This window comes from Drosophila miranda, chromosome 2 (genome assembly GCF_003369915.1).
Source record: "Drosophila miranda strain MSH22 chromosome 2, D.miranda_PacBio2.1, whole genome shotgun sequence".
Taxonomy (NCBI): Eukaryota; Metazoa; Arthropoda; class Insecta; order Diptera; family Drosophilidae; genus Drosophila; species Drosophila miranda.
This window is the reverse complement of record NC_046675.1, coordinates 12136686-12162260: the sequence shown is the minus strand read 5'-3', so window position 1 is coordinate 12162260 and position 25575 is coordinate 12136686. Positions and strand designations below refer to the sequence as shown.

General features: G+C 46.4%; 7 protein-coding genes across 11 annotated transcripts; 1 reads left to right on the top strand and 6 right to left on the bottom strand.

Moving 5' to 3' along the window:
- Positions 1-110: 110 nt before the first annotated feature.
- Positions 111-3343, bottom strand: LOC108156312 (NAD-dependent protein deacetylase Sirt7). Its single transcript, XM_017287702.2, has 2 exons — positions 2941-3343; positions 111-2831 (listed from the first exon to the last, which is right to left on the bottom strand). Exons 1-2 carry the CDS (start codon positions 3064-3066, stop codon positions 564-566), a joined length of 2394 nt encoding a protein of 797 aa, XP_017143191.1. The 5' UTR covers positions 3067-3343; the 3' UTR covers positions 111-563.
- A 161-nt stretch (positions 3344-3504) lies between these two features.
- Positions 3505-6150, bottom strand: LOC108156315. The gene is made up of 7 exons (XM_033388171.1): positions 5978-6150; positions 5655-5925; positions 5007-5592; positions 4635-4755; positions 4306-4579; positions 3925-4240; positions 3505-3868 (listed from the first exon to the last, which is right to left on the bottom strand). Exons 1-7 carry the CDS (start codon positions 6075-6077, stop codon positions 3593-3595), a joined length of 1944 nt encoding a protein of 647 aa, XP_033244062.1. The 5' UTR covers positions 6078-6150; the 3' UTR covers positions 3505-3592.
- Positions 6151-6459: 309 nt separating this feature from the next.
- Positions 6460-7699, bottom strand: LOC108156314 (serine protease snake). Its single transcript, XM_017287704.2, has 3 exons — positions 7539-7699; positions 7212-7482; positions 6460-7152 (listed from the first exon to the last, which is right to left on the bottom strand). The coding sequence occupies exons 1-3, from the start codon at positions 7630-7632 to the stop codon at positions 6564-6566; spliced, it is 954 nt and encodes a 317-aa protein (XP_017143193.1). The 5' UTR covers positions 7633-7699; the 3' UTR covers positions 6460-6563.
- A 149-nt stretch (positions 7700-7848) lies between these two features.
- LOC108156317 (probable dimethyladenosine transferase) lies at positions 7849-9063 on the bottom strand. The gene is made up of 3 exons (XM_017287706.2): positions 8912-9063; positions 8144-8856; positions 7849-8078 (listed from the first exon to the last, which is right to left on the bottom strand). Exons 1-3 carry the CDS (start codon positions 8967-8969, stop codon positions 7929-7931), a joined length of 921 nt encoding a protein of 306 aa, XP_017143195.1. The 5' UTR covers positions 8970-9063; the 3' UTR covers positions 7849-7928.
- A 774-nt stretch (positions 9064-9837) lies between these two features.
- Positions 9838-19683, bottom strand: LOC108156682 (protein kinase C). 5 transcript variants are annotated; one of them, XM_017288318.2, is made up of 11 exons: positions 19316-19683; positions 17807-18206; positions 17549-17742; positions 17434-17491; positions 17253-17365; positions 17109-17182; positions 16461-16492; positions 14723-14793; positions 13433-14645; positions 13225-13364; positions 9838-13168 (listed from the first exon to the last, which is right to left on the bottom strand). In XM_017288318.2, exons 2-11 carry the CDS (start codon positions 17964-17966, stop codon positions 13007-13009), a joined length of 2217 nt encoding a protein of 738 aa, XP_017143807.1. In that variant the 5' UTR covers positions 17967-18206; positions 19316-19683; the 3' UTR covers positions 9838-13006. The 5 variants fall into 5 exon arrangements, with proteins under 5 accessions (XP_017143807.1, XP_017143808.1, XP_033244315.1 ...); XM_017288319.2 differs by having other exon boundaries at positions 13433-14642; XM_033388424.1 differs by lacking the exon at positions 19316-19683 and adding an exon at positions 19074-19092.
- Positions 19684-20098: 415 nt separating this feature from the next.
- On the top strand, positions 20099-22214 carry LOC108156465 (pre-mRNA-splicing factor Slu7). The gene is made up of 4 exons (XM_017287928.1): positions 20099-20803; positions 20865-21093; positions 21158-21341; positions 21417-22214. The coding sequence occupies exons 1-4, from the start codon at positions 20203-20205 to the stop codon at positions 22134-22136; spliced, it is 1734 nt and encodes a 577-aa protein (XP_017143417.1). The 5' UTR covers positions 20099-20202; the 3' UTR covers positions 22137-22214.
- Positions 22183-24642, bottom strand: LOC108156464 (probable cleavage and polyadenylation specificity factor subunit 2). The gene is made up of 2 exons (XM_017287927.2): positions 24395-24642; positions 22183-24330 (listed from the first exon to the last, which is right to left on the bottom strand). The coding sequence occupies exons 1-2, from the start codon at positions 24541-24543 to the stop codon at positions 22206-22208; spliced, it is 2274 nt and encodes a 757-aa protein (XP_017143416.1). The 5' UTR covers positions 24544-24642; the 3' UTR covers positions 22183-22205.
- Between the last annotated feature and the right edge of the window lie 933 nt (positions 24643-25575).

Here is a 25575-nt window from a genome sequence, read left to right as displayed (position 1 = left end):
AAGCTAATTTCTATGAAACGCGATAGCTGTCTGCTATGCCAAGAAACCATCAAAGCTGGCTGCTATGAAACTGTGACAGCTGACTGCTATGAAACACCAATAAACATCAATTAAGTAGAGCATAATGCTTTCTTGTTTATTAAACCTAAAAGTGGGCGGTAAATAAAATGGGTTGCTGTGACAAAGATCCCTAAAAATAGGATATAGTACATTGAATCGAATTGCGACTTCCAAATAAATACAGATATATCGAACACACATCAAGGACAAAAGATCCCTACAAATCAGCAAACAACACATATTGAAAATACAATCATTTCAATTAAAATGACATATTAAATATTGTCAAAAATAAAGAGCGAGGACTGAAGGACATGGTAATAAATAAGTAAAGACCATCTTAAACGTGGACATGGACGTACGTAAATTATACAAATTAAAAGATACCCTACCCTAGGCTAGGTGTCACTACCATCTATGCTATAACTTATGATCCTACAGCTAAAATACTATTGAAGCGAGCATCGCATCCGTCGCCGCTGATCTGCTCATTGTGAGCAAGTCTATCTGCGCTTGCGACCCTTCTTGTAGCCCTTGCCATACCATCCCGCCTGAGTGCGTGCCAGCTTGCGGGGAAAACTGGTGGTCAACTGCTGGCGACGCTTGGCCGTCTCCGCTGCCGCAATGTGCGCCAGGGAGATGTTTTCGTCGTACTCGTCCTCATCGTCGCTAGTCGGACAGCATTCGCAGACGACAAAACGGCCACTGCGGGCGCGTTTTTTGTGCTTGCGTTGGTTGAGGTTCCACTGGCGATAGAACTGGCAGTCCAGCTCGGCATACCGATCGAAGCAGAAGCCGCAGCTGGCGGCCGACCGGTTCATGGCGAAGTTCGGTACCACCTGCGAGTTCCAGATGTTGAGATCCTCTGGTGGCGGTATGAGGATGCTGTGCAGGCCAGAGTACGCGTACTTGGCGTCGTACCAGCTGGGCAGCTGGCGGAGGAGCTCCTCGTCGTTGTGCTGACGCAGCATGTCACTTTGCGACAGTTCGTTTTCCTCGTCTTCTTCGGTGGTGGAGTCCGCCGAGCAGGTGGCTCCGTCGCTTTGGATCTGTATGTTGAGGGCCTGGAACACTGGTGGCAGAATGTGTTTGGGTTCGATGAAGGGTGTGGACAGAGGCGCCCCGATGGGCACCAGCGGCGGGAGCTGCACGGGCTCCAGAAACAGTTCTACGGGTAGTTGGCAGAGACTCGGTAGACTCGGTCTCGGACTCGCGTCCAAGTGGGTCTTCTGAATAGCGACTAGTTTTGGCAGTTCCATGCTCGACTCCACTTTTAGGTGGATCCCCGTCTTGACCCCCGTTTCCATATCGAATTCCACTTCCTCCTTGAGCGAGAGCGGCTCCAGTTTCGGCAGCAGCTCCAGCAACTGCATCTCCTGCTTCACGGTGGTGAGGAGGAGGGCGTCATCGTGGTTGGGACTGATATCCAGCGCCTCCTCCAGCTTCAGTTCAGTCTCCACTTTGATTGTTGTCTCCTCCTCCTCCACCAGCAGCAGGGCAGAGCCAGGACGACAACCATTGTCCAGCTTTAGTTCTCCATTAGAGGATGGTTCTATCTTGACCGCTGCATCATTCCCGTTTATTAAGTTGGAGCACACGCTCCTCGCATACTTCTGCCGCAGGTCGAGGTTGGTCTTGATGCGTCTTCCGTTCTTAATGGGGGTCCGGATGCGGGGTCCCTTGCCTATGGGCAGATCGCTGAAGCTGCAGCTTTCCGTGGAGATGGTCGAGTCCTGCGTCTCCTCGGTGGTGGTGGTGAAGGCCTCCTCTTCGTCGGCATTCTTGAGCAGCGGCTGCGTGAGCGTGTGCAACTCCTCGGGCATGAGGAGGGTGGCGTGGGCAAAGATGGGATCCTTCTCCTTGGTGTACACGGGCACGGAGATATTCAGCAGCTGCATCAGCTGGGCCATTACGCGGTCGCACTTGCCGTTGATCTTGATGCTGGCTATGCTGTCCTTGGGCGTCCATTGAAGATTCACCACGCAGATCTTGGCCCGCTGGCGTGCCGGCTTGTCCATCTGCCACAGCCAGGTGTACTTCTTCAACACCTTGAGACTAGAGCCCAGGCACAGGATCACATCCGCCCGCTCCGAGTGCTGCGTGGCCCCCGTCCAATTGAGCGGCCACTTCAGGTTGCCGCGCTCCCCGAAGTGCACTATGGTGTCGTACAGGGGCTCCGAGCAGCGGTGGCACAGCCGGTGCGTCTTGTGGCAGTAGCGTGCCGTCATCTCCGTGGTGTCGAACTGGCGCCAGTAGACGGCGTTCGGCTTGCAGTGCTTGCACACCTCCACGTACATGTTGCCGTGGATCTCGGAGAGCGAGTGGCGCGGCAGACCCGAGCGGAGATGCAGGCCGTCGCAATTCTGCGAGACAACATGGTGGAGCAGACGGCGCCGGTGCAGCTCGTACAGGGCCATGTGGGTGTATGTGGGATTCGCACTTGACAGATCATGTTCTCCGATGTCCTTGCCCTTCTGCAGCAGCGTCCAGATTCCCTTGCTGCCACGGTAGTCGGGAATGAGGGCGGCCGTGCTGATGCCAGCGCCCGTGTAACAGATGAGATGTTTCGCCTGGGAGATTATGTTGGCCAGCTGCTCAACCTTGGCCTCGATCACGTGCGGGGCATCCTCCTTCTCGACCACCCGCTCCTTGTAGATCTCGATGCGTTCCTTCCGCTTCTTTGTGGCCTTCACCATGTCCGGGTGCTTCTCCAGAAACTGGCGGTCGTCGACGGAGCGCAGGGAGTCGCATTTCCGCAATATTTGCGAGACCTGAAGGAAAGGAATATTTTTTGATTAACATCAAGGAAACACAGATACACACGCTCCGATACAATTGCAATCACTTGCATGTGTGTGTGGGGGTGCGCACACTAATTACCTTTCGCATAGCATCCTTTCGACGCCGCTTCTCGTTGTCCTTCTTCGCAGGATTCACTTTCGCCCGTGTTATATAAGACTGTGCCACATCCGCACTGGGCTCCGGCAGTCCCACATCCTCCTCCATGACTAGCCACCGTCCTCCGGGCCGTAGTTTCTGGTAATCTAAACTAAAAATGCTCCCAGCCAGCGCACAGGGCGAAATTGGCAGCGAAATGCGTGCCGCTGCGAGCGGTGTGAACGGTTTGGCAGCGCAGAATTTTACATTTTATTTACCCTGCACTCCTGCATTTATCTAGACACTACAAAATAATTGTTTTATGCTATTAACGCTTATTTTGTAAATGTTTCTTGTTAGAAAAAAGGTAAACAACTATCGATGTACAGTGCGCGGCTATCGAGCATTTTGTTGTTATCGATGTTTCAGGGATGCAAGGAATACATTCAGTGACTTGACGATAGTTTGTAGTAGTAACAGTCACAAGTAACCGTTTCCGGCCCCACGCATAACATATGTATAACAGCCACATATATTTTAGATATATTACTATAAGATCATTTTGATTCCCCTGCCTTAAGAGCACTCACGAATTTGTACAAATTCAATCAAACTAATCTAATCAGAGGTAGATTTCTACTGTATACAGCATCAGTCAATACTTGGCAATCGTCTGTGTGATCCAATCCAGATAGCGATAGACGCGCGTGTAGATGCCGGGAACTCCTGGGGTCCCACAGGACAGACCTGCCGAAGTGATGCCCATCACATGATACAGGCATGGATAGTTCTGATGGTACATTAGTATAGGACCACCGGAGTCTCCGTTGCAGGTGTCCTGAGCCCTATCGGAGCCCACGCACACTTGAGTGGTGGCATCGAATCCGTGGGGATACTCCTCAAGTTTTCGTGAGAGAACTTTCTTGCAAACCTAGAGAAATCATGGGATCAGATCGGTCTCTGCAATACTATGATGGATAATCCTACCCAATCCTCGTAGCGATCCAGTTTCACCTTGAGGAGCTTCGTGGATGGTTTGACGGCAAAGGCCGTACTGCCCCAGCCCACGGCTATGAAGGAACTGATATAGCGTTCGTCGACGAACGGCAGGCAGGCAGGATGCTTGTAGAGATCGAATATGACATCCTCTGCCAGCTTGACCAGTCCGATGTCATGGTAGAGCTGTGGATCCGCATAGCTCGGATGAATTATGTAGGTAGCCACATTGTAGTCCCTTGGAGCAGCATCATCCTCAAACGTGTCAAAGTCCAGCTCGCCCAGACGAACTACATTTACCTCGCCCCTGCAACAGTCAGGATCACTGTGTGACTTGCTTTGTTCTTTCAGTTAATACACAATGTAACTTACTGTTCTGATTCTAGGCAGTGTGCAGCGGTTAGAACGAAGCGTTCACTTATCAGTGTGCCGCCGCAGAACCAATCAGTCCTCCTGCCGAGCTCTTGGCGACGTCCGAGCCGTGCCATATGTGGAAACTCCTTGGGATTGGCGGGATGCCCGCCCACAATCAACGGCGTATAGCTGCGGCAATTGTCCACAGTCCGATGCTGAATAGGTGCTCCGGGAAACAGAAAACTATAGTCTATCGTTGTCTCGAACACGGTCTTTTTAATACTCATGCAGGCTGCGAAGGAGTCCAGGGATTAGATGAGATCATCAGGAGATCAGGCCTCACTTACAGGTTATTATATCCGAATGTTGATTTTGGCCAAAACCGCATGGCAGTAGGTTAAGCAGCAGCGACACCAGAAAGAGAATCATGTTCGCTAAAAATTTGACTGCGATTACTTTGCTCAGCCGCTAATCAAGTGAGGCTTCTACCTACCGCTTAGAACGGGTTTCAAATCAGCTATTATTCATCGCAGAGCAGATTGATCAGCAGCCAGCCACCGCCAAATGGGTAAAACAAACAGAATTTCCCCTTGTTCCCGAGTTCCAAGAAAACAATTCAACTTCCATAGTTCCGATTTGTTTTGCTTACCCTCCCTTACAGATATGTGCAAATACAAACTCTATAATTAGCATGGAACGTGGCTGTGCCATAAATATTACGACGTCTTGCCCATCTCCGCTTTAATCCAGTCCAAGTACTGGTGTACGCGTGTGTAGAGGCCTGGAAAGTCCGGAGTGTCGCAGAAATTTCCAGTGGAGGTGATGCCCATAACATGGTACATGCACGGAAAGTCCTTGTGATATGTCAGCACCGGGCCACCAGAGTCGCCATTGCATGTATCCTTGTGATCCTTAGATCCGATGCATATTTGAGTGGTGCCGTTGTACCCATTGGGCAGCTCGTCGTTCGGCTCGGACGTGGTGCTGCATCGGGTGCCGTAGTTATTGAGGCGAACCTTCCTGAGCTTCTTGGAACTTTCGCTGACAACCTTCACCTGTCCCCAGCCGATGGCAATGAATGTCTGGTCGCTGGCGCCATCGTGGAAGGGTAGGCACGCCGGATGCTTGTACTCGTTTAAAGTGACGGGCCGGCTCAGTCGCAGCAAGGCAATATCATTGTAAATGATTGGATGAGCGTAGCCGGGATGCACCGTGGCATTGGTCACGCCAAAGTCCTCCGGATCGGCATCGTCCTTGTCGTTGTCGAACTCCAGTTCTCCCAGCCGAACCACATTCACCGCTCCACTGCAACAGAGAATCGTTTAGAGATTGATGAGCTTCAGTTCCCCTGCCTGATTGATACTCACTTCTCGGAGAAGAGGCAGTGGGCAGCCGTGAGAACGTGTTGATTGCTAATCAAGGTACCGCCACAGAACCAATTTATTTCGTTATCCTCATTGCGATTTCCCAGGCGGGCGGCATGAGGAAACTCCTTCGGGACGGCTGGTCCTCCACCGATAATCAGGGGCGTGTAGCTGGTGCATGTGTCTCTGGTCTTGTAGATGATCGGGGCATTCGGATAGAGCAGACTGAATTCCGAGGTCTCCTCGAACACGCTCTTCTTGTAGGCAGCGCATGCTGTAAGTCAGTTTTCATTGATTCTGAATCCCACCGATCGTTGAGTACTCACATCTAACTAAATCCTGATCCTGGGCTGCAATCCAGTCTACTGCCAGCACCAGCAAGGCAGCTCCCAACTGGTAAATCTTTATAGTAAATGCAGTTAGCATTTCTCTCGTCTCGTGTTGTATTCGCAACGCTCTGGCAGCTACTGAATGAATTTCAATCAATAGCGGATTCCGTGTGATCTCTGCGGGGTTATCGTCCAGCGATAGATTGCATTACCATTACCAAATGATAGGGAGAAATCCGGGAATTTATTGATTATAAATCATAGACGCATGTGTTATGTACCCGATCTTTAGAGGTACATCTTGGCCATCTTTAAGCCGGTTTGCAAATAGGAAAATCAGCTAAACTATTCACAATCCAAGACTAAACAAATGTCTCGATGATAATAAAAATAGCTTATGAGTAATGACTGAGAGTATCAGTTTCAAACCGGTTCAGTGTTCTTCCTGGTTCACAAACAAACATAAAAACACAAAAAGATAGAACAATTAATAACATGATAATATATTTGTTGCCCTTACGGACTCCTTTTCCGCGAAATCGGGCATTCGATTAAACTATAAAAGGGATAAATCTCCTTCACTTCACGAGGTCCTCGCCAGATGCTGCTTGATCCAATTCAAATAGTAATGGACCCTTGTGTAGACACTGGGAACGTCTGGAGTGTCGCAGGCAACGCCAGTGGATGTGATGCCCATCACGTGGTACATGCAGGGATAGTCCTTGTGGTAGGAGAGCACCGGGCCACCAGAGTCGCCATTGCAAGTATCCTTGCTTTCAGGGGAGCCGATACAGAGTTGGGTGCTGGCGTTGTAGCCGTTGGGTAGCTCCTCGTTGGGCTCCACGCTGGTGAGGCACCGCTGCCCGTAGCCGCGAAGCTGGACTTTCAAGAGCTTCTTTGACTGCTTTTGGGCAAACTGTTGTGCACCCCAGCCAATGGCAACGAATGTCTCGTGCCGTTCACCATCGTCGAAGGGCAGGCAGGCGGGATGCTTGTACTGACTGAAGTTGACCGCTCGACTCAGCCGAACGATGCCAATGTCATTGTAGAGGGCTGGGTTACTGTAGTCCGGATGCATCGTGGTGCTTAGCACTTCAAAGTCCTCCGGCTGGGCATCGTCCTTGTCGTTATCAAACTCTAGCTCTCCTAATCGCACAACATTCACTGCCCCACTGCAACGAGGGAGCACATTTTATATTCAGTGTAAAGCTTGGACCTTCCTGATACCTACAACTCGGAGTAGAAGCAATGGGCTGCTGTGAGCACCAGTCTGTTGCTTATCAAGGTGCCGCCACAGAACCAATTCGTTTTGTTATCAGCATTGCGATTGCCGAGTCGTGCCGCGTGTGGGAATTCCTTGGCTTCGGCCGGGGATCCGCCCACTATCAGAGGTCGCGAGCCATGGCAGGAGTCGACCGTCTCATAGGTGATGGGTGCATTGGCAAAAAAGAAGCTGATGGGCACTCTCTCCTCGAAAACTGTCTTCTTGAAGAGCGTGCAAGCTGAAGGAAATAAACGCTAGCGATCATATGTAAAATATCTGATATCTGATATTTACCTTGCTGAACTGCTCGATCCGGACTCTGGCTGAACACTAGGGCACCGCTCAGAGAAAGCATCAGCAGCACAGAACCAAGTAAGCGCATCGACATGGTTATGAATCGTCGATGAACTGCATTAAAAGACGATTGGACGACGACTGATCGATTGAGCTCCCGAACTGCGCAGTGGAGAGCACCGATCCGCTCAAAACGAGCGAAGTTCAACCTCTTACATTAAGCTGAGAATCAGACAATAAGCTGCTTCGATAGAGACCTGTTTTTTGTGCAAAAAAGCCTTATATTTATCTACAACACAACACAACACAGTTCGTTGGCTTAACAGTTATATTAATGTTTGTGCTAATAAACACAGTTTAACAGTCTTAGCATCTAAGGAGAAAATAGGACTAATTAAAGTGTATTCCTTTCGAGTTGAAGGCCCGTAGGAGACGCATGAAATCATCTATGTCCATAGATCTCGCACGTAACGTAGCCATTTCCAATTCCTCTAGAATACCGATGACCTTTTCCTGCATGTTAAAACCCTCTTCAAGGGGCTGAAAAATACAGATGATATGGATGGGGATATTTCTTAGATAATATTTGAATGACTGCCACCCACCTCGTTCCTAAGCGAGCGAAACACTTTGTAATTCTTTTCGAGCATTTCAATCACTGAGCTCACTTTGAAGGTGGCAGCGAGGGTCTTGTTTTTGCGCAAGAAGGCAATGCGGGTGAGGCCATCCCATTCAGTAAAGTTTACCGGCGGTGGAGGGTTCTTGGGCTCTAGGCGCACCACACTCGACTCTACCTTTGGCGGCGGCCTGAAGTTATTCTTGCCCACCTTCATGAGCATGTCTACGCGGGCCAGTAGTTGTGTGTTGATGCTCAAGCGGCAGTACAGCTTGTCGCCCGGCTTGGCCACCAGACGCTGTGCGAACTCGCGTTGGAACATGAGCACGGCACAGCGGAAGATTGGCCTGTGCAGCAGGAGTTTGAATATCAGCGGCGAACTGATTTGGTAGGGGACGTTGGCAATGCACAGGTCGAAGAAGGGCATCTCCGCCTTCAGGAAATCGCCGATGAGAATCTGCAGCTTGGGTTGCATCGGAGTGGCTTGCACACGCTTCTGCAACTCGGCGGCAAGGCGGGTGTCGATTTCACAAGCAATCACCTTCTTGGCCTTCTCTAGCATGCGGACGGTCATGTTTCCCGTACCGGGACCGATTTCCAGCACCACATCTGTGGGTCGCAGAGCAGCCTTCTCAAGCATAGTGGTTATCACCAAGGGGTTCTTTAAAATATGCTGCCCAAAATCCTTGTTGAATACAATTCCTGCCACGAAACACGGTTAGAACTGGAATTGTTCATCCTTTCCACTGTAACGTACCTTGCTTTTGCACTTCATTGTGGACGCGGCTCTTCTTCTCTGTCTTTACTTTTGGCATATTTTAAACTTTTGCTTTTGCCTGTAAAAGGTTTAAATCGTGACTTTGTTTTGGTTTCAAAATCCACATGTGTTTGGTCGTTCATGAACGAACAAATTCACTTTAACCCACTTAACACACCATTTAAGCCCCTTTACAGGTTTACCAGTTTAAGTAAACAGCCGAAAACAATACTGTTAGTAAATTATCCTTGTACATACAACCTTTCTTTATATTTTTTTTTTACAAACATAAATTATCCCATATCTTTCACCTGAACTGCGCTAAAATTCTTGAAGTTGTATCATTTTCGTGAAGAGTATTTTAGTACCCACTGGTCGAAAATGGGTTAATCATTCTCTGTTCATGATCAGAAATCATTTTACTCGATTTTGATATTCGGGATTGACTACTCTCTTTTATTGGATTGTGTCTAAAATAATAGACCTGCGCGCCGCTATCCGTTGGAATAAATTATACAGGATAGCACGGTTTGACGAAGCGAAAATTTAAGAAGTGGTCTGCGATGGGTTAAGTGTTCTCTGTCCATACGGTACCCATGTGGTCTTTTCCGTTGTGGCAGTACTGTTTCAGTTCAAATGTGAAATTCAAAACATATTTGGCGGGTACATTTTTCATAGGTGTTACCTCTTTATTTATTAATTAGTTTTCACTTAAAATTATAAATCAATTTTTGTTGTTTTCATGTTTGGTATCTTTGGTTATCTTCGCACATCGGTACATTTGTTCTTTACCATTTATTTAGTATCTGCTTTAACACTTTCTTCCTTGGCTTACTTTTGTTTAAATTTTTTGTTTTAATATATCTTTTTTTTTTACAACATATCAACTGTTGACTCTTGACTTTATCTTTACAGTTATTTATCTCTTTTGTTTAAACATAACTTAACTTTATTTATGCGTTCTCCCAATTGTAGTTTGGTTACTTTTTCGGTTTTGTTTGGTTTTTGTGTTTGTGAATACTTTTCTGTTAATGAATATTACTTTTGCAATGACTCTTCCTCTAACTAAGCCTCCTCTGCTACAACTCTTTCAGTTTTTTGCGCTCTGCTTTGTACGCCATTCAATAAATAATTCAATATATTTTCTTAGTAGTTTTTGTAGTTAACAACTTTTAGACAATGATTAGGGGCTGGGCTGCCGTTAATAATCCTCCGAGTGTATGTTTGTATGTGTTTTCTTTAAGTATCTAAGATGCGAAAGGTACATGAAAAAGTTGCACATATGTGTATATCGTTTGTGGGTGTTTGTTCTTGTCCAGAAAAGCGTTAGCTTAGCTGGATCTGATCTGTGAGTACATCTCGTACATTCAGAGTTATAGCACTGGCTGGATCGCTCTACTGGAGTCCTTCTTTGGCAAGCAATGACTTTCGATCTATAGCTTTTGTGTGTTTACGAGTGTGTCTAGCAGATTGTGAGTGGGGAAGGGGGAGCATTTGCATTAATTTGCTTTGCATATTTGAAGAGTGAGCTTATAGCTAACATTTGGTTTCACATTTCCCTATAATATTTTACTTGTTTCAGGTTCCGCGATTTGTGCTTTTCTTTTCTTTTTCCCATTTCCCTTGCCTGTTTCTGTTCCTGTTCCCCGCTTCGCTTCCATTCATTCTACCTTCATTTCTTTGTATTTTGTGTGTGCTTCTTCTCGAGAACAACCAACAATATTTTCTATTCTGTTTGCTTATTCCCTGACCTGACCGTATCGTACCTGACTAACGGACTATACTCATATAAATTAATCATGTTGGCTGGATGCGTATATCTGTGAGAGTTTTTGCTCTATTTGTTGTATATTTTGTATCATTTTCTTTCTTTTTCTTTAATTGAATAGCGCTACTATTTGTCTATATTTTCAATCTTCTCAATGGCCTGGATCGTCTAGCGATTGAGCTCATCGTTTTATAAAATTATTCTTTTATCTTTGTAACATTTTTTGCCTATGTCTTCTCCTTATTCTTCCTTTTTTTTTTTTGGGTATTTTCCTTTTTGTTATATTTTTTTTTTTTTTTTTTGGTAAAATGCGTTTTTGAGAATACTTTAGGTTAACATTTCAATTGTAAATGGGTAACTAGCGCTTGCGCAGGGCTTGCTATTTCACAAATACATATTATTAGACACTGGGCGTTCATTATTACATACAAATTTTATGCTTCATGCTTGCCTCTGACTCCTCTGCATTTTTGGTTTTACTTCTGTTTTATTTTTTCTTTTATTTTTTTTAGTCAACAACGCTGCTTATAGTTAATAAATCTCCTGTCCTTGAAGGGTCCTTGGCTATCCATCCTTCCAATATAATTATAAGTATATATTTTGTAATGATTTCTTTTAGCAGAATTCCTTTTGCTCTGTGGATAGATTGAAAACATAAACTGAAACAAATTTTACCGCATCGCATCGCATCGCATGAATTGTGTCGTCGTACATAAAATAATAGGAATAACAACATTTAAATGAAGTAATTAACAGATTTCGATGCGTTCTACTAAAATTTGTTTAGAATAGAATTTAGCTTTGAGTCTTTGGCTTTAAAATCAACATATACATAATAATCGTTAATATTGTATCTCTCGTCTCTTCCTCCTTTTTTCATATAATTTCATATATGTATAACGTTTGTTCGGATCTCTTTCATTACGCTAAGTGTTTTGTTTGTTATATAAATATGCCTTTAGTTTCACAATTTTATATGCTTTATGTATGTATATTATATATATAATTTGTTTGTTTTCTTCTCCCCCTCTCTTCGGCTTACGGACTAAACACGTTTCTTGGTTGTATTCATAATTTGTTTTTAGGTTTTTAGCATACATAAATTGATGTGAATTTTATAGACATTTGTTTGTTTTTAGCTTTATTTTCTATGATTTAGTAGCTTTACTTTCTCTTTGTTTTGCTGATAAATTGTATGCGTTTGTTTTAGGATTTTTTGGCTTGATTTTTGTTTTTGTTTTGTTTTAGTTTGGTTTTTATAAATATTTGTATGTATAACAATAAGTTTAAATTTTAAAATAATATCGCTTTAATACTTGAGAAGGAAGTTGTGCAAGATTTCAAATACATACAAAACAAATTGAAATTAAATTTGTGTGTGTTTTTATATGTATATGCTTTGGGGGGGGTATTTGTTTTATAGACGGCACGTTGTGGAGCGGCACATATTGTGTGTGTTTTAGAGGTTCCCTTGAGATTCGCTTGGAGCAAGAGCTAAGCTTGGACGCTGTCTGGCCGTCTTTATGCCTGCCTTTAAGTGCGAAACTTGAGATTCGGCACGTTAAACAATCAAACAATCAATTAATCAATAAATAACTAATAACAAAATGCACTCTGAGCCACAATTGCAGCCCACAAGGGCATTGACTAGATGGGTTCGGGTGCGGGTGCGGGGCGAGGCGGTGGATTGGCTTGGCAAATAACATAACTTCAATAAAATACAATAAATAAATTCAAACTCTTTTTAAGCGGCGGAGGCAGGCTCCAGCTTGAAGCTTAAAGCGGAAGCGGAATAGGAATCTGGGGAAACTTAACAATTTGGTTCTTTCTGCCTTGTGCGCACCATTCAAGTCGAAGCTAAGCAGCAGCTTTGGCACTGGTTGTTGGTTGTGGAGATGGCTATGGCTTCGGGTGACAATGAGTGATCGATCTACAGTACTTGCAATGTTTCACTTCTCTGCTTCGAACCTAGGATTTAGAACGAAATAAGGACAACGACTACAATTGGAAAACAGACAACAATGAAGCGTTTTCATCGAGAAACAATACGAATAGTTAGCTTGTGCTAGGGATATACGCTAGAGGAATACGCTAGACGCTAGATGCTAGATGGTTGATGGTTGTTTTTTGATGGTAGATGCTAGATGACGGCACAGATCGATCTGTATGTCCACCCAATTTAAAACTAACTCACTGACTGATCTATACGGCCCGGCCCCTGGGGTGGGTGGAGCTCAACCTGTGGCGGGTTATTGTTATTTCGGCGGATCAGATCGGATCCGGTGCCTCCAAAAGTGAAAGGGAAAATGAACTACAATCGTTGGGCCCTAGTAGACTTTGCGCTCTGGTCCGAACTTGGGATTAACAAAGGAGAAGCCAGCGAACTCGTCCTGGTTGATGCATCGTATGACGTCGTTCCCTATGGGGGTCAGTACCGGATCCTCCTTGGTGAACTCCGCATCGAAATTGTTGGCATCGCGTGGATTTTTCTACGGTCAAACGAAAGGTTAGTCAAAATGTATGGGAATGATCTCTCAAAACTTACCATTTTTGGTCGGAATGGTGGCTTTATGTTGCGCTTCTCAAGCTCCTTCCAGTCAAGCTTATTGAAAAATGGATGCTTGCGTATCTCGTTCTCATCGCCAGTGCAGCCAAGACGCTGTTCCGGATTCTTGGTGAGAAAACCTGCACAGAAAGACCGCCACATCATTAGCACAGGACACCTAATGAAAGAAAGAGGTATTGAAAATTACCCTTTAATATGGAAACGGCTTCGCGGGACAGCCAAACGGGATAGAGGACATCGTCGTGCATGATCGAGTCAAAGAGCTCGTCCTCATTATCGGCCTCGAACGGCGGCTGGCCGGCCATCATCTCGTACATGAGCACGCCCAGCGCCCACCAGTCGACGGAGGCGCCGTACTCCTGCTCCTTGAGTATCTCCGGGGCGATGTAGTCGGGTGTGCCACAGAACGTTGTGGTCAGCATGCCGTTCATGATGCCCTCCTTGCACATGCCAAAGTCGGCCAGCTTGCAGTGGCCCTCCTGATCGAGCAGAATGTTGTCCAGCTTCAGATCGCGGTAGATGACACCGTGGATGTGGAGGAATTGCAGCGCCAATGTCACCTCCGCCGCATAGAAGGCGGCACGGGCCGCCTCGAATCGACGAGCCTTCTGTATCTGGAACATCAAGTCGCCGCCATTTACGTACTCCATAACGAAGAACAGGCGGTCCGGAGTCTGAAAACAGGAATGTAACGCAGTCAGGAAGGGATGGTTGGCGGCCAACGCCAGGATGCGCTTCTCCGTCATGGTGCAGTCCACATCGTCGTCCTGGATGATGGCATCCTTCTTCAGCACCTTGATGGCATAGATCTCGTCGGTGCCCTTCTTCTCGGCGAGCATCACCTTGCCGAACGAGCCCTTGCCCAGCACTTTGATGAAGTTAAAGTCCAGCAGCGAGCACTTGCCGGGGCGTGTGTCCCCGCTGGCTCCGCCCACGGCCAGGCTCATGCAGCTGCTGCTGTTGTACCCGCTGGTCAGCGTGCTGGAGGAGGTGGCCAGGCTGTCGGCCGACAATGTGCCACTGCGGAACGAGGCACCGGGCACATTGTCCCCGTCGGCGCCCAGCGAGGCCCCGTAGTTATCCTCGCCGCCCTGCTGGTTCAAGTACTTGGAGCGGCGCGGCTGCTGGCCCTGCTTGTCCGGCGAGATGCCCAGCGAGCTGAGGATCTCGGCCATCTGCTTGGTGTTGATGCCGCACGTGTTGGCCACGTTCTTCTGGCAGCGCTTGTGCACATTCATGCAGCAGGTCTCGCACTGTAGTCCCTGCTTGATGAGTCCGTACAGCAGCGAGCCGCAGTGGTCGCAGAAGGTGAACCGCTTGTAGCTGTGCACCACAAACCGGTGGGGCACATTGACGTTGAATCTCTGGCCGGCAGGGACCACCTCCACTTTGGTCTGCTGCTAGACAAGAATGATGGGATAGGATTGGGGGGTTACCTTTGATCTGAGCGCACATGGAAGAGTATCGGGTTGCTTACCTCGTCTCGCATGCCCGGACACTTGGACACCACGGACAGATGACATTTTTTATGTACAACTAAGGTGCAGACTAGAAATGATGAGGAGAGAGAGAGACCAAAAACAACGATATATCACTAATATCTCCACTCGGAACTGGGCAACTGAATGCTGGATGGAATGGATTTGATGCTATGCTTCGCTTTGATTCCATCATTATCTGGCAGAGCGGAGCACAGCAGAGCAGAGCAGAGTGCATAGCAGATTGCAGATTGCAGGACAACTTATGGGAAAACTCTAGACTCTAGATATACGAATAAATGTTTGTTGTATATTTACAGGATATCATATATCGTTTACTCAAGCTCATTGAAACATTCAGGGTTAGACACAAAGGCTCTCGATGATGGCATTCAATGCGATTTTAACAATCTCCTCTCCATCGAATATCACCATTGAGAGGGCATAGCATATGTAATTAGTCGTAATCTCTGAGTAATTGTGCGATTTCTTTGGTGCAGAATTGATTAATCACATGTTGTGTGTGTTGGTCAGGTGAAGTTTAGTTGAGTTTTCAGTTTTCAGTTTTGAGTGCTCTGTGCCTGTGCCTATGCCTGTGCGCCAATTAGTGTTCGTTCAGGTGTACACAAAAGTTTTTAATTACAACATTCAGATGCTTCGGGCAGATGTCGAAAGAAAAATTAAACTTTTATAAGACTTTTATTTGACAGGAATAAATGAAAAAAGTAACATAAGAGAGTGGGACCTTCTTCGGCGGATCCGAAGCTTTGAATATCCTTCGAAAATTCCCAACAAAAGTTATCTAGAACAGAAGTTTCCTAACGTTTTTTAAATATTTAAGGCATGCAATATAAGATGGGGATAAAATAGATAGACAGACGAACGGGGAACTTCCCTTCCCTTTTTGGCAAGCTGAATAGATCCCAGTATAAAAATAAATATATAGGGTATATATGGGTCCTAAAGACTTTAAGATGGGTTACAATTACGACAGACTTTTCCTGACAGACACACAAATTAGTATAGCAAGACGTTCAGTTCATTATCTTGTTGCTAAATGAAGGACAATGCAATGTGATGGCAACCGAATCGATTAGTAGTGGTGCAGAGCGGACAGGACTAGTGCCAGGATACCAAACTGTCCGAAGAGAGGGAGAGATAGAGAGTGGACAGGACGTGAACGAGCAGGTGAACGATGCATCCATGGCAGAGTCCAGAATGGGCAATGCTGAACGTGCATCCACATCCAATCAATAAAGGCATTTATCCCTTTTGCTTCATAAGGTAAAATAAAACAATATTGTACATAAGTAATAATGCAGCTAGACGAACAATATCCAGATGCTATTGTTCTTTCAATCGAATAGCAAAAACATCAACAACGACAACGACAACAGCAAACAACGAATAAAACAATATTGTACATAAGTAATAATGCAGCTAGACGAACAATATCCATCCAGATGCTATTGTCCTTTCAATCGAATAGAAAAAACATCAACAACGACAACGACAACAACATGGACAACGACAACAGCAAACAACGAATAAAATGAGTAACGAACAACGAATAACGAACGTAACAAGCAAATGCAAAGTGATATGGATAATGGGGAGCGGAGCTTGTTGAAGGCTCTCCACTCCTAGAGCTCCAAGGCTCCAAAGCACCAGGGCACCCAGGGACCCAGGAGGACCCGTTGGCTCTGGTCTCCGTTTAGTTTGAAGCAAAACACATACCTTGACATTGATAGCCTTGTTTACCAATTCCCCTGCAAAAAGGCAAGAAATTCCATGGCTATTGTATGTATATATATTTTTTTTGGTAACTGAATGAAGATTGTGTTGGTTTGTATGTGTGTGTGTGTTTGTGGTTTGATGTGATGTGATGTGGTGTGTGCATGAATGAAAAGAAAGAAAATCAAGCATTGGCTGTTGTTCATGAGCTCCTGACCCCAAAAGCAGCTTTTAAAATGCGACCCGAGACCCACTTGAATAGAAACCAGGGTTAATGTCAATGGAAACAATAAATAGCTAATAGAAAATCAAAATACTCAACATAAAAGAGCCAGAGGCGAGTGATGAGGGGATGATACATTAAGAACATAGAAATAAGATCAACTAAAATCGATTCAAATCAAATCATAAATAGTTTCAGAGAGATGGTGTGTGTGAGAGAGAGAGAGAGTGGAGAGATAGGTGTTTGGATAAATCAAATAATTCCCGAAACTATATGCATGTTTATGTAGATATTAATCACTGCAAATACAACTTAGGAATTATGGTACGGTAGATGTTCAGCCCTGTACGACTGAGTACGGTGAGTACGTTACGGATATTGTACGATTATGTGTGCCGGCCAGGGCCGGAGCGGAGCGCTCCACTTACCAGATAAACTCCCGACAATGCGAACAGAAGGTGGGTTGACGCAAAAATGTTGCCATGAACTTGTGACCATTCACCTGAAATTGCAAGAGATATTCGCAAAGATCAGTATCAGAGGCCTTCCAAGGAATTCTGAGGGACACTCACCTGGTGCACACGACGTCGCATGGCTCCACGACGGCGATTGAAGCCAGCGCGCTCTTTGAACTCCTTATTGACGGCCACAGTGCGTTCCACCTCGGCCTCGGCTTTGGCTTGATCTAAAGAAAAGACAGAAAGCGTTACATCTGGGAAATGCTTAGGAATTTATAAACCCCCCAACACCCACCATTGCATTTCTTTAGCTCAATTATGATGTGGATCTTCCCCTGTGGTTCCAGGTTGACCTGCAAACAGTCATAAATGTTATACAGATGCATTAAAAAGGTTCTGTTAAGACTTACCCATAGATCTGGAGCGCCTGTCTCGCTCTGCATAAGATCTTCGAACGATATAATGGCATTGGCCACAAAATCATCCGGCGGCAGGGCCGCATCGTGAAAGACGGTCAAGCTGATGTTCTTGGCATTGTTGACATCGTGCACGAACTGCTCATTCCAGACAGGATCGAATGTCTTTGGGCGTGTGGTGGATCGATCTAAGAAGGGAGAGAGATTAGTACGGGATCGTCAATGGGGGCGTGGGGCTGGGGATTAGCTCACCAAAGTGACTCTCGTCGACATCTATCGAGACGTAGGGATCAATGAGCTGCTCATCGGCTAGTTTGCCGAACGTTAGGTTGTGGCGCTTCTGGAAGTCTGTCGGACGCAGGCCGCTCGCCTCGCACACCTTGATCTGCAGCTTGCCCGTAAACATAGTCATTGCCCCCGTTTGCCCTTGCTTGTCTCGACCCTTGACCCTTGATCCTTTTGAAGATTCAGCTCCTCTCCCCCGTTCTGGCTTTCTGGTCTCTGGAGAGGGGGTTAATCTTAATTGCAACGATCCCGGCTAGCAGCTGACGGACTGCGTCTTGTGAGTCAGCAGCGGCGGTGGTTTGGTTCAGAAAACAGCAGGAACCACTCTGTGGTCGTGTGTGGGTGTGTGTCTGGGTCTGTGGCTGATCTGAAATTGCAAGATCAGATAAGAATTTATTAATGAAATGACCGAGTGACGTTCAGAACTTTCTCTATGGGGCAATTAATGTTAGTGTAGGTCATTGACACTCATAAATATAATGCTATACACGGTACACCCGATTTACTCCCAAGGTCGCCCTCACATTGATGGAATCCACTCTTACATACACACTACGGTATATACATATGTACATACATATATTATGTAGATATATGCATTCGCTTTTGGGGCATTAGGCAATCGCTCAAACGACAACAGTCCATGAAACAGAAAATCGAAAATAGTACACGACCATCATCTGTTGTGGTAATATTTCCCCCCTGCCCACCTCACATCCACACATAAATCATTATCATTCCAAGGAGTCAGCGGATGCAGTGTTTGCACAACTTTTTCAATCTGTCGCAATTTCGTTTTGATCGTATCGTATCGTATAATAACTGTAGAGCGTCGCTTTAATTGAGGCAAATCCACAGGAAAGGAAACGTTTCATAATAAGTACATGCTCCCGAAACGATTTAATTCTAAAGAATTTTTGGAAGGGGAACAAGTTGTTTTTCTCAAGGTGCCTCCAATTTAGCTTTGATTAGGTCTTACATCTTTTGATGGCAGTTTGTTCTCTTTTTTTATGCAAATTGTTTTTAATGCATGTACGACGGAATCGGTATGGGCACACACCACATCGAAGAAGAGAAGCTATTTTTTCAGAGATAAAACAACAAAGAAATAATAACAAGCAATCCTAATGCCTGCCCCTACCCCTATCGCCACCCACTACCTACTACTACAAGACAGCAGCAGCAGCAGCATCACACCAACACACAAAAATTCCAGCACCAACAATACACTCACACACACACACACAGTCAAGATTGGAGAGGCGCACGCGATTTACAGGTCCGGATTTCACATCGCATAGAATTAGAATTAGTGTTGAATCCGGATTAATATTAGAAAACTCAATTGGAAAATTTGTAATTTTCTAATTGGGAAAAACGAAGGCGAATCTGAGTGTGCGCGTTGGTGTGGGTGAGAGAAAATAGAAGAGAGCGAGCGCGTTTACATTACGTTACATTACACCTCAATTACCTTACCTTTGCTCTCTTCGCGTTGCTGCTGGCGCTCTCTTTCTGGCGCTCTCTCCCTCCCTCTCTTTTTCTCTCTCTATTGTTGGTATATTAGAGAAAAAATGTTGAGCTATGTGTGCGAAAAAATTAAGGATGCCTTGACACTAGAACCCACACACACAGATACAGATGCACGGACACGCACACGCACCCTGTTTGCACAGTTGAAATTGGTTGTATCTTAAGGAATTTTCTTTGTTTTTTCTGGCTTTTCGCGAATCCCTAAATCACGTATCCAACATTTTCCTTTCCTGACAATAGTGCATTGCTGGGGTGGGTGGGTGGAATTTCGTCGAATTAATTCGTGTCGTGCACAGTGTGACCGCGGACTTATTGATCAAGTATACGGTCTGACCCTCAGAAATATACCAAAATACGTCAGAAATTTAAAAATATATCATAAATATAGTGAAGAATTATTTGTATCCAGTTCCATAATATTTCATCGTTTTTGAATATTACTTTTTATCCGATTGATCAATCAATTTTCTAAAACACTAGCAAATTTTAAATACTCCTTTTTATTGCATTTGATTGTATTTAAAATTAAAATTTTGTAGACAATTTCCACTAAATTCATTTCTTTACATGGTCACTACACGCTAACTACACATTAGCTACATATTAACTACATTTTATGTAATTACCGAAGCGACACCTGAAGGAGAAATCTGTACGTTTCAAATAATTTGTGGGTATTTTTACGGTATATTTTGAAAATGAGACGGTATATTTTGGTATATTTCTTAGGGTCAGTCACACTGATCTCGGGCCCGTGGATAAAAAAACCGAATTTTGGCTTAAATTACGATACCGTAAACAACAACAAACACACAACAATCACCTAATCCACGATGAGTTCGGGTCAGGTGCGTACTCCCGTCTCGCAGATAATCAACAACAAAGCTGACCAGGATGCCGAGGAGGAGCCAAAGAAAAAGTCCCGCGAGGATTGGCGCAAGGCCAAGGAGTTGGAGGAAGCGAGAAAAGCGGGTACAGCACCAGCCGCCGTCGATGAGGAGGGTCGCGACATCAATCCGCACATTCCGCAGTACATATCCAATGCTCCCTGGTACTATGGCACCCAGGGGCCCACACTGAAACATCAGCGACCACAGCACGAGGATGAGCAGGGCCAGCTGGACAAGCGGGCACCGAAGGGCCTGGACACCACCAGAATTGTGACCAAGTTCCGGAAGGGCGCCTGCGAGAACTGCGGCGCCATGACGCACAAGAAGAAGGATTGCCTGGAGCGGCCGCGCAAGGTGCAGGCGAGGTATGCAGAGTCGATTGTGGTGCACGACGAGCACATCGTGAGCGAAGCCTCCATCAACTATGATGAGAAACGCGATCGCTGGAGCTCCTACGATCCGGCCAATCACCGGGAGATTGTCGAAGAGTACGAAAAAGTGGAGGAGGCCAAGCGGCAGCTGAAAGCTGAAAAGCTTAAAAACGGTAAAACAATCATTTACTTACTTTTATCGAAAGCTTCTAACATTCTATCCATCCTAATCAGACCCCGATGCGGAGATCTCTGACGAGGAGGGCAACGAGGACAAATACGTCGACGAAGTGGACATGCCGGGCACAAAAGTGGACTCCAAACAGCGGATTACTGTGCGAAATTTGCGTATTCGCGAGGATACAGCTAAATATCTGAGGAATTTGGATCCAAACTCTGCCTACTATGACCCCAAGACCCGCTCAATGCGTGACAATCCGAATCCTGCAACGCCTGCGGAGGAGTAAGTGCTGCAAGAACACCTGACCAGACGATCAATTAGACTCTAATATATTCTCCATTTCCAGAGCTGAGTTTGCCGGTGAGAACTTTGTGCGCTTCTCTGGCGACACGACAGCCCAAGCCACCGCTCAACTGTTCGCCTGGGAGGCCCATGGCAAGGGAGTGGATGTCCATCTGCTGGCCGAGCCCACAAAACTGGAACTACTCCAAAAGGAGTACGAACAGAAGAAGGAACAGTTCAAGTCAAGTGTAAGTCCTGCCATTTTATTTGTCTATTTATATATCTTCATCACAGCCGACGGTGTGCTCCCTCTTTGCTTTCAGACAAAAACTCATATTGTGGAGAAATATGGTGGCGAAAAGCATCTGAAGGTGCCGCCCAAGTCGCTGCTGCTTGCCCAGACCGAGGAGTACATTGAGTACTCGCGCAGCGGCAAGGTCATCAAGGGCGTAGAGAAGCCCAAGGCGCGCAGTATCTACGAGGAGGACGTGTACATCAACAATCACACCACAGTGTGGGGCAGCTTTTGGAATGCCGGCCGCTGGGGCTACAAGTGTTGCAAGTCCTTCATCAAGAACTCCTACTGCGTGGGCATGCAGGAGCCGGAAGGCTATTCAGACCATCAGCAGCAGTCAAATAGCTCCGCATCAGCAGTGCCTCTGGAAACATCCGCCGATAACGAGACCAGAGTCCAAGAGGAACCCCCAGAGAAGGTCGCCTCCGAGGCGGACTCTGCGCCCAGTTCAGAATCATCCACAGAGGAGGAAGAGCCAGAGGTTCATGAGAAGAAAAAGTCGAAAAAGAAGTCCAAGAAGCGGGCAAAGAGAAGGAAGGCCAAGGAGCAGCGCAAACGCAAGGAGACGAAAGAAATGGAAGCCAAGGAGAAGGCGTTGACGACAGAGAAGAACATCCAAGAGGACCTGGACGATCGCAAGCGACCATACAACAGCATGTACGATGTGAAGGCGCCCACCGAGGACGAGATTGAGGAATGGAAAAGGAAGCGACCACGCGCTGAAGATCCCATGGCGCAATTTCTATAAACTTGTAAATAAAAGTACCATACAAATTTTAACAAAATGGAATAGATACTATTAGAATAAACTTTATTCTTAAACGATCGCATACTGCTCGTAAAGTAGCTCCCTGATCTTGTAATATTCCTCCGACAAGCAGCCCTCCATTGCCACTTTGCCGGCATCAACGCGTCGCAGCGCCAAGGTGCCATTGGTGCACCAGAGGACACCGCCCGAAAACTCCGAGTTGATGTTGTTTCGCAGGAGAATCTGCTTGAAATCCGAGAGCTTCAACTCGTTGATGAGCACTGAATTATGGACGGGAATCTCGTCCTCCTCGAGTGTCTCCAGTGTGAGAGTTTTCCCCTCCTGCATGGCGGCATCCTGCTCGACCGTCACATCCATGGCAGTGTGGGGAGCATCGATGGCTTTCAGACGCATGCCCAGACGGCCATCGACCCAGGCCACCTCTGCATCCTTCCCCTTCTGGAACTGCAGCTGAGAGACTAGACCCTCGGTCAGACGCACTTGGTAGATGTGAATCTCTGTGGTCACATCGATGATCTCGCCCTTTTGCGGCGTGAACACGCGTGCGCCCACATTCTGCTCGCAGTGTTTGGCCACCACTTGGGTGCCCTCTTCCGTCCCATGGACAACGATGACGCGACGCGGTCGAAGTTGCGAGAGAATTTTCAGCATGGACTCCCCGTCCGAGCGGCCCTCGAAGTCGATCCGCTGGATTTGTGCATTCACTTCGATCGTTTTGCGTTGGTTAATCAGTTTAGTGGGCTTCTCCAGCAGCTCGACGTCGGTGTCCATAGCGCCGTTGGCCTGCTGTTCAGTGCCTATGCCAGGCTCCTCTTTCTTCACATTTTCCTTGTTCTGCTCCTCGGGTGGGAATTCGGTGTTGTTCATATCTGCAATGCGATAATCATCCAGATTGATGATCTCGCCGTACTCATCGTACTTGATCTTCTCTTCGTGGTAGGGGAACATCACATGGTGACGTTTGTTCGATTTAAAGAAGCCGGAATGATGACGCCCCTCTGGACGAACGACAATATCGTGTTTGCCCGTGATAACGCTCATCTCGATGTCATCTTCGGACTCGGAGCTGCTCTCCTCCTCCGGCTCTGGCTTGGCAATCAGCGGGTTAATCTTCTCGCCTTGTGTGCGCAGATACTCTTCAAGTTCGGCGCCTTCCAGTTCGACGCGCCTCCGTACGTCCAACTCGATTTGCCGGCCCGGGGCATAGTTCTCCACCAGCTCCATGGCTAAGGTGCCGGGAGAGGTGCGGGTGGTCAAAATAATGCTATTGTTGGCATTGCTGGCCCACTGAATAAAGAGATCCCGTGTGAAACCGCTCTCCAGATCCGGCGTGCTGGCCAGCACCACCTTCGGGCCGGCTGGCAGTTTGTACACGTCCGCCAGGGTGTGGCACAGTTGAATGTGCTTGAACTGGAAGGGATTGTTGCGGGCTCCCTCGAAGGCTTTGGTCAGCTTGTCGCTCATCCACTCGATCTGTGACTTGGCAAACTCCACCACGTTGTAGCTGACGTTGTTCAGCAAGGCCAGAGAGTAGGCCATCAGGCCCGACTCCTTGTTTTTCCACAGCTGATCCAACATGTGGGCCAGCTCCAGCATCCGACCCGCCGTGTCTGCGGCTATGAGCACATTGCCATTGTTTCTCACGGTCTGCAGGATGTTCGTCATTAGCTTCTCATCGCGGGCACGCCGACGCGCCTGCTGGTATTGTGCATTGTAGGCGTCGGTAATGAGCAGCGACGGTCGCTGCAGTCGGTCCATCTCGCAGCCACTCAGATGGCGCTCCTTCTTGTGGTTGAAGTCGGTGGCATAGACAATGTCCTCCTCGCCGACCTTCACTATCTTCCAAATGGTGCCGCCAATCATATGTCCAGCATTCAGAGGCGTTATGGATATGCCATAGCCTTTTCCCTTTAATGAAACCGTTTGGTTGTACTTGAGCTGAGTGATCTTCTCGAAGGCGGTGTCCACATCGTCCAGCGAGAACAGATCAAAGTCACCCATGTTGAAGTGAGACATGTATATATCGTACATGAACATCTGACCCATCTTGAATACTGGTATCGTGGCGTAAATGGGACAATTAAGGCCAAGCTTTCCCACCAGATACGGCAGGGCGCCCAGATGATATGCATCTGGGTGGGAGAGCAGTACAGCATCTAGTGTGTGCACTTGCCTGGAATGAGTGTTCAGAATTGTTTGTTTATTTATTGTCGTCTTTCCTGCACACTCGCACACACCTTTTGAGTTCCTTTATGAAATTGGCATCAAATTTCTCGTCCCATCCGCAGTCTAACAGAATTCGCACATCGTCAATCTGGAGTATGTAGCATGGCGGCGACTCATCCATTGCCCCGGATATCGTGTGCAACTTGATAATTGAAGTCATTATATGGAACTAAACTAATAAACAATTGTTGAATCGTATTTTGGCTCGAAAAACGTATCAGCCGGCCTAGGGCTGCACAAGAAAGTCCGAGAGCGTTGCCGGAGAGCTGGAATATGAACCATCGTTTGTAGTTCACGAATAACTAGTTCTTTGTTATTACGGCCGTGTGACACTAGACTTTGCCGACAGACTTAGACAGAGATAGCGTTTCAGTGTGAGCGAGTGAAATATATGAAAGCTGGGCGACGGCTACGATGACTTATTTTGCGTTTCGTCTCTTATGCTATTTCTGTCTACTGTCCCACTTTATGGTCGCAAGTCTAATAAATTCATCCCAATGTGAATGTATCTTATCAGCTTTAAGAACTTAAGCGCCTTATCTGTTTATTGATATAGTAATTGGCAATCGTTTTATCTCAAGTGGTATATCAGCTCATAGCATCAGCTCATCGTCTGAAAGCCGGGAGGCGGCTACGATCAGACAGACTTAGACAGAGAAAGCGTTACAGTGTGAGCCAGTAAAATATATGAGCTAGTTTGGATTTCTAATCAAACTTGTTGCGCCGCAGCAACAGAGATGATCTATTGTTACACTTTTCAGATGCAATTTTGACCTGAATCTAATAAAGAATACCTAACAGTGCTTTCGGATTACTGTCCCACTTCATGGTCGGATGTCCAATAACTCCATCCTAATGTGAATGTATCTTATCAGTTTTAAGAACTTAAGCGCCTTATCTGTTTATTGATTTAGTAATTGGCAATCGTTTTATCTCAAGTGATATATCAAATAGTGCATCAGCTCATCGTCTGAAAGCCGGGAGGCGGCTACGACCACTAATTTTGCAGTTTTGTATTGTAGATTGGATTATCAGCTCTTAGTCTGAAAGTCGACAGACTTAGACAGAGATAGCGTTATAGTGTGAGCCAGTAAAATATATGAGCTAGTTTGGATTTCTAATCAAACTTGTGGCGCTGCAGCAACAGAGATGATCTATTGTTACACTTTTCAGATGCAATTTGGACTTTAAG

Coding starts and splice junctions, on each gene's coding strand:
- LOC108156312 (XM_017287702.2), bottom strand. CDS start 3,066: ATGGAGGAGGATGTGGGACTGCCGGAGCCCAGTGCGGATGTGGCACAG. Junction 2,832..2,940: donor GAAAGGATGCTATGCGAAAG/GTAATTAGTGTG, acceptor CCTTTCCTTCAG/GTCTCGCAAATATTGCGGAA.
- LOC108156315 (XM_033388171.1), bottom strand. CDS start 6,077: ATGCTAACTGCATTTACTATAAAGATTTACCAGTTGGGAGCTGCCTTG. Junction 5,926..5,977: donor GGATCAGGATTTAGTTAGAT/GTGAGTACTCAA, acceptor ACTGACTTACAG/CATGCGCTGCCTACAAGAAG. Junction 5,593..5,654: donor CACTGCCTCTTCTCCGAGAA/GTGAGTATCAAT, acceptor TCTCTGTTGCAG/TGGAGCGGTGAATGTGGTTC.
- LOC108156314 (XM_017287704.2), bottom strand. CDS start 7,632: ATGTCGATGCGCTTACTTGGTTCTGTGCTGCTGATGCTTTCTCTGAGC. Junction 7,483..7,538: donor GGATCGAGCAGTTCAGCAAG/GTAAATATCAGA, acceptor TATTTCCTTCAG/CTTGCACGCTCTTCAAGAAG. Junction 7,153..7,211: donor CATTGCTTCTACTCCGAGTT/GTAGGTATCAGG, acceptor CCCTCGTTGCAG/TGGGGCAGTGAATGTTGTGC.
- LOC108156317 (XM_017287706.2), bottom strand. CDS start 8,969: ATGCCAAAAGTAAAGACAGAGAAGAAGAGCCGCGTCCACAATGAAGTG. Junction 8,857..8,911: donor CAATGAAGTGCAAAAGCAAG/GTACGTTACAGT, acceptor GTTTCGTGGCAG/GAATTGTATTCAACAAGGAT. Junction 8,079..8,143: donor TTCGCTCGCTTAGGAACGAG/GTGGGTGGCAGT, acceptor TGTATTTTTCAG/CCCCTTGAAGAGGGTTTTAA.
- LOC108156682 (XM_017288318.2), bottom strand. CDS start 17,966: ATGACTATGTTTACGGGCAAGCTGCAGATCAAGGTGTGCGAGGCGAGC. Junction 14,794..16,460: donor ACAAGGCTATCAATGTCAAG/GTATGTGTTTTG, acceptor CATCATTTCTAG/TCTGCACCTTAGTTGTACAT. Junction 13,365..13,432: donor AGCCGTTTCCATATTAAAGG/GTAATTTTCAAT, acceptor CTTTCTGTGCAG/GTTTTCTCACCAAGAATCCG.
- LOC108156465 (XM_017287928.1), top strand. CDS start 20,203: ATGAGTTCGGGTCAGGTGCGTACTCCCGTCTCGCAGATAATCAACAAC. Junction 20,804..20,864: donor AGCTGAAAAGCTTAAAAACG/GTAAAACAATCA, acceptor CATCCTAATCAG/ACCCCGATGCGGAGATCTCT. Junction 21,342..21,416: donor AGGAACAGTTCAAGTCAAGT/GTAAGTCCTGCC, acceptor CTTTGCTTTCAG/ACAAAAACTCATATTGTGGA.
- LOC108156464 (XM_017287927.2), bottom strand. CDS start 24,543: ATGACTTCAATTATCAAGTTGCACACGATATCCGGGGCAATGGATGAG. Junction 24,331..24,394: donor TTCATAAAGGAACTCAAAAG/GTGTGTGCGAGT, acceptor CACTCATTCCAG/GCAAGTGCACACACTAGATG.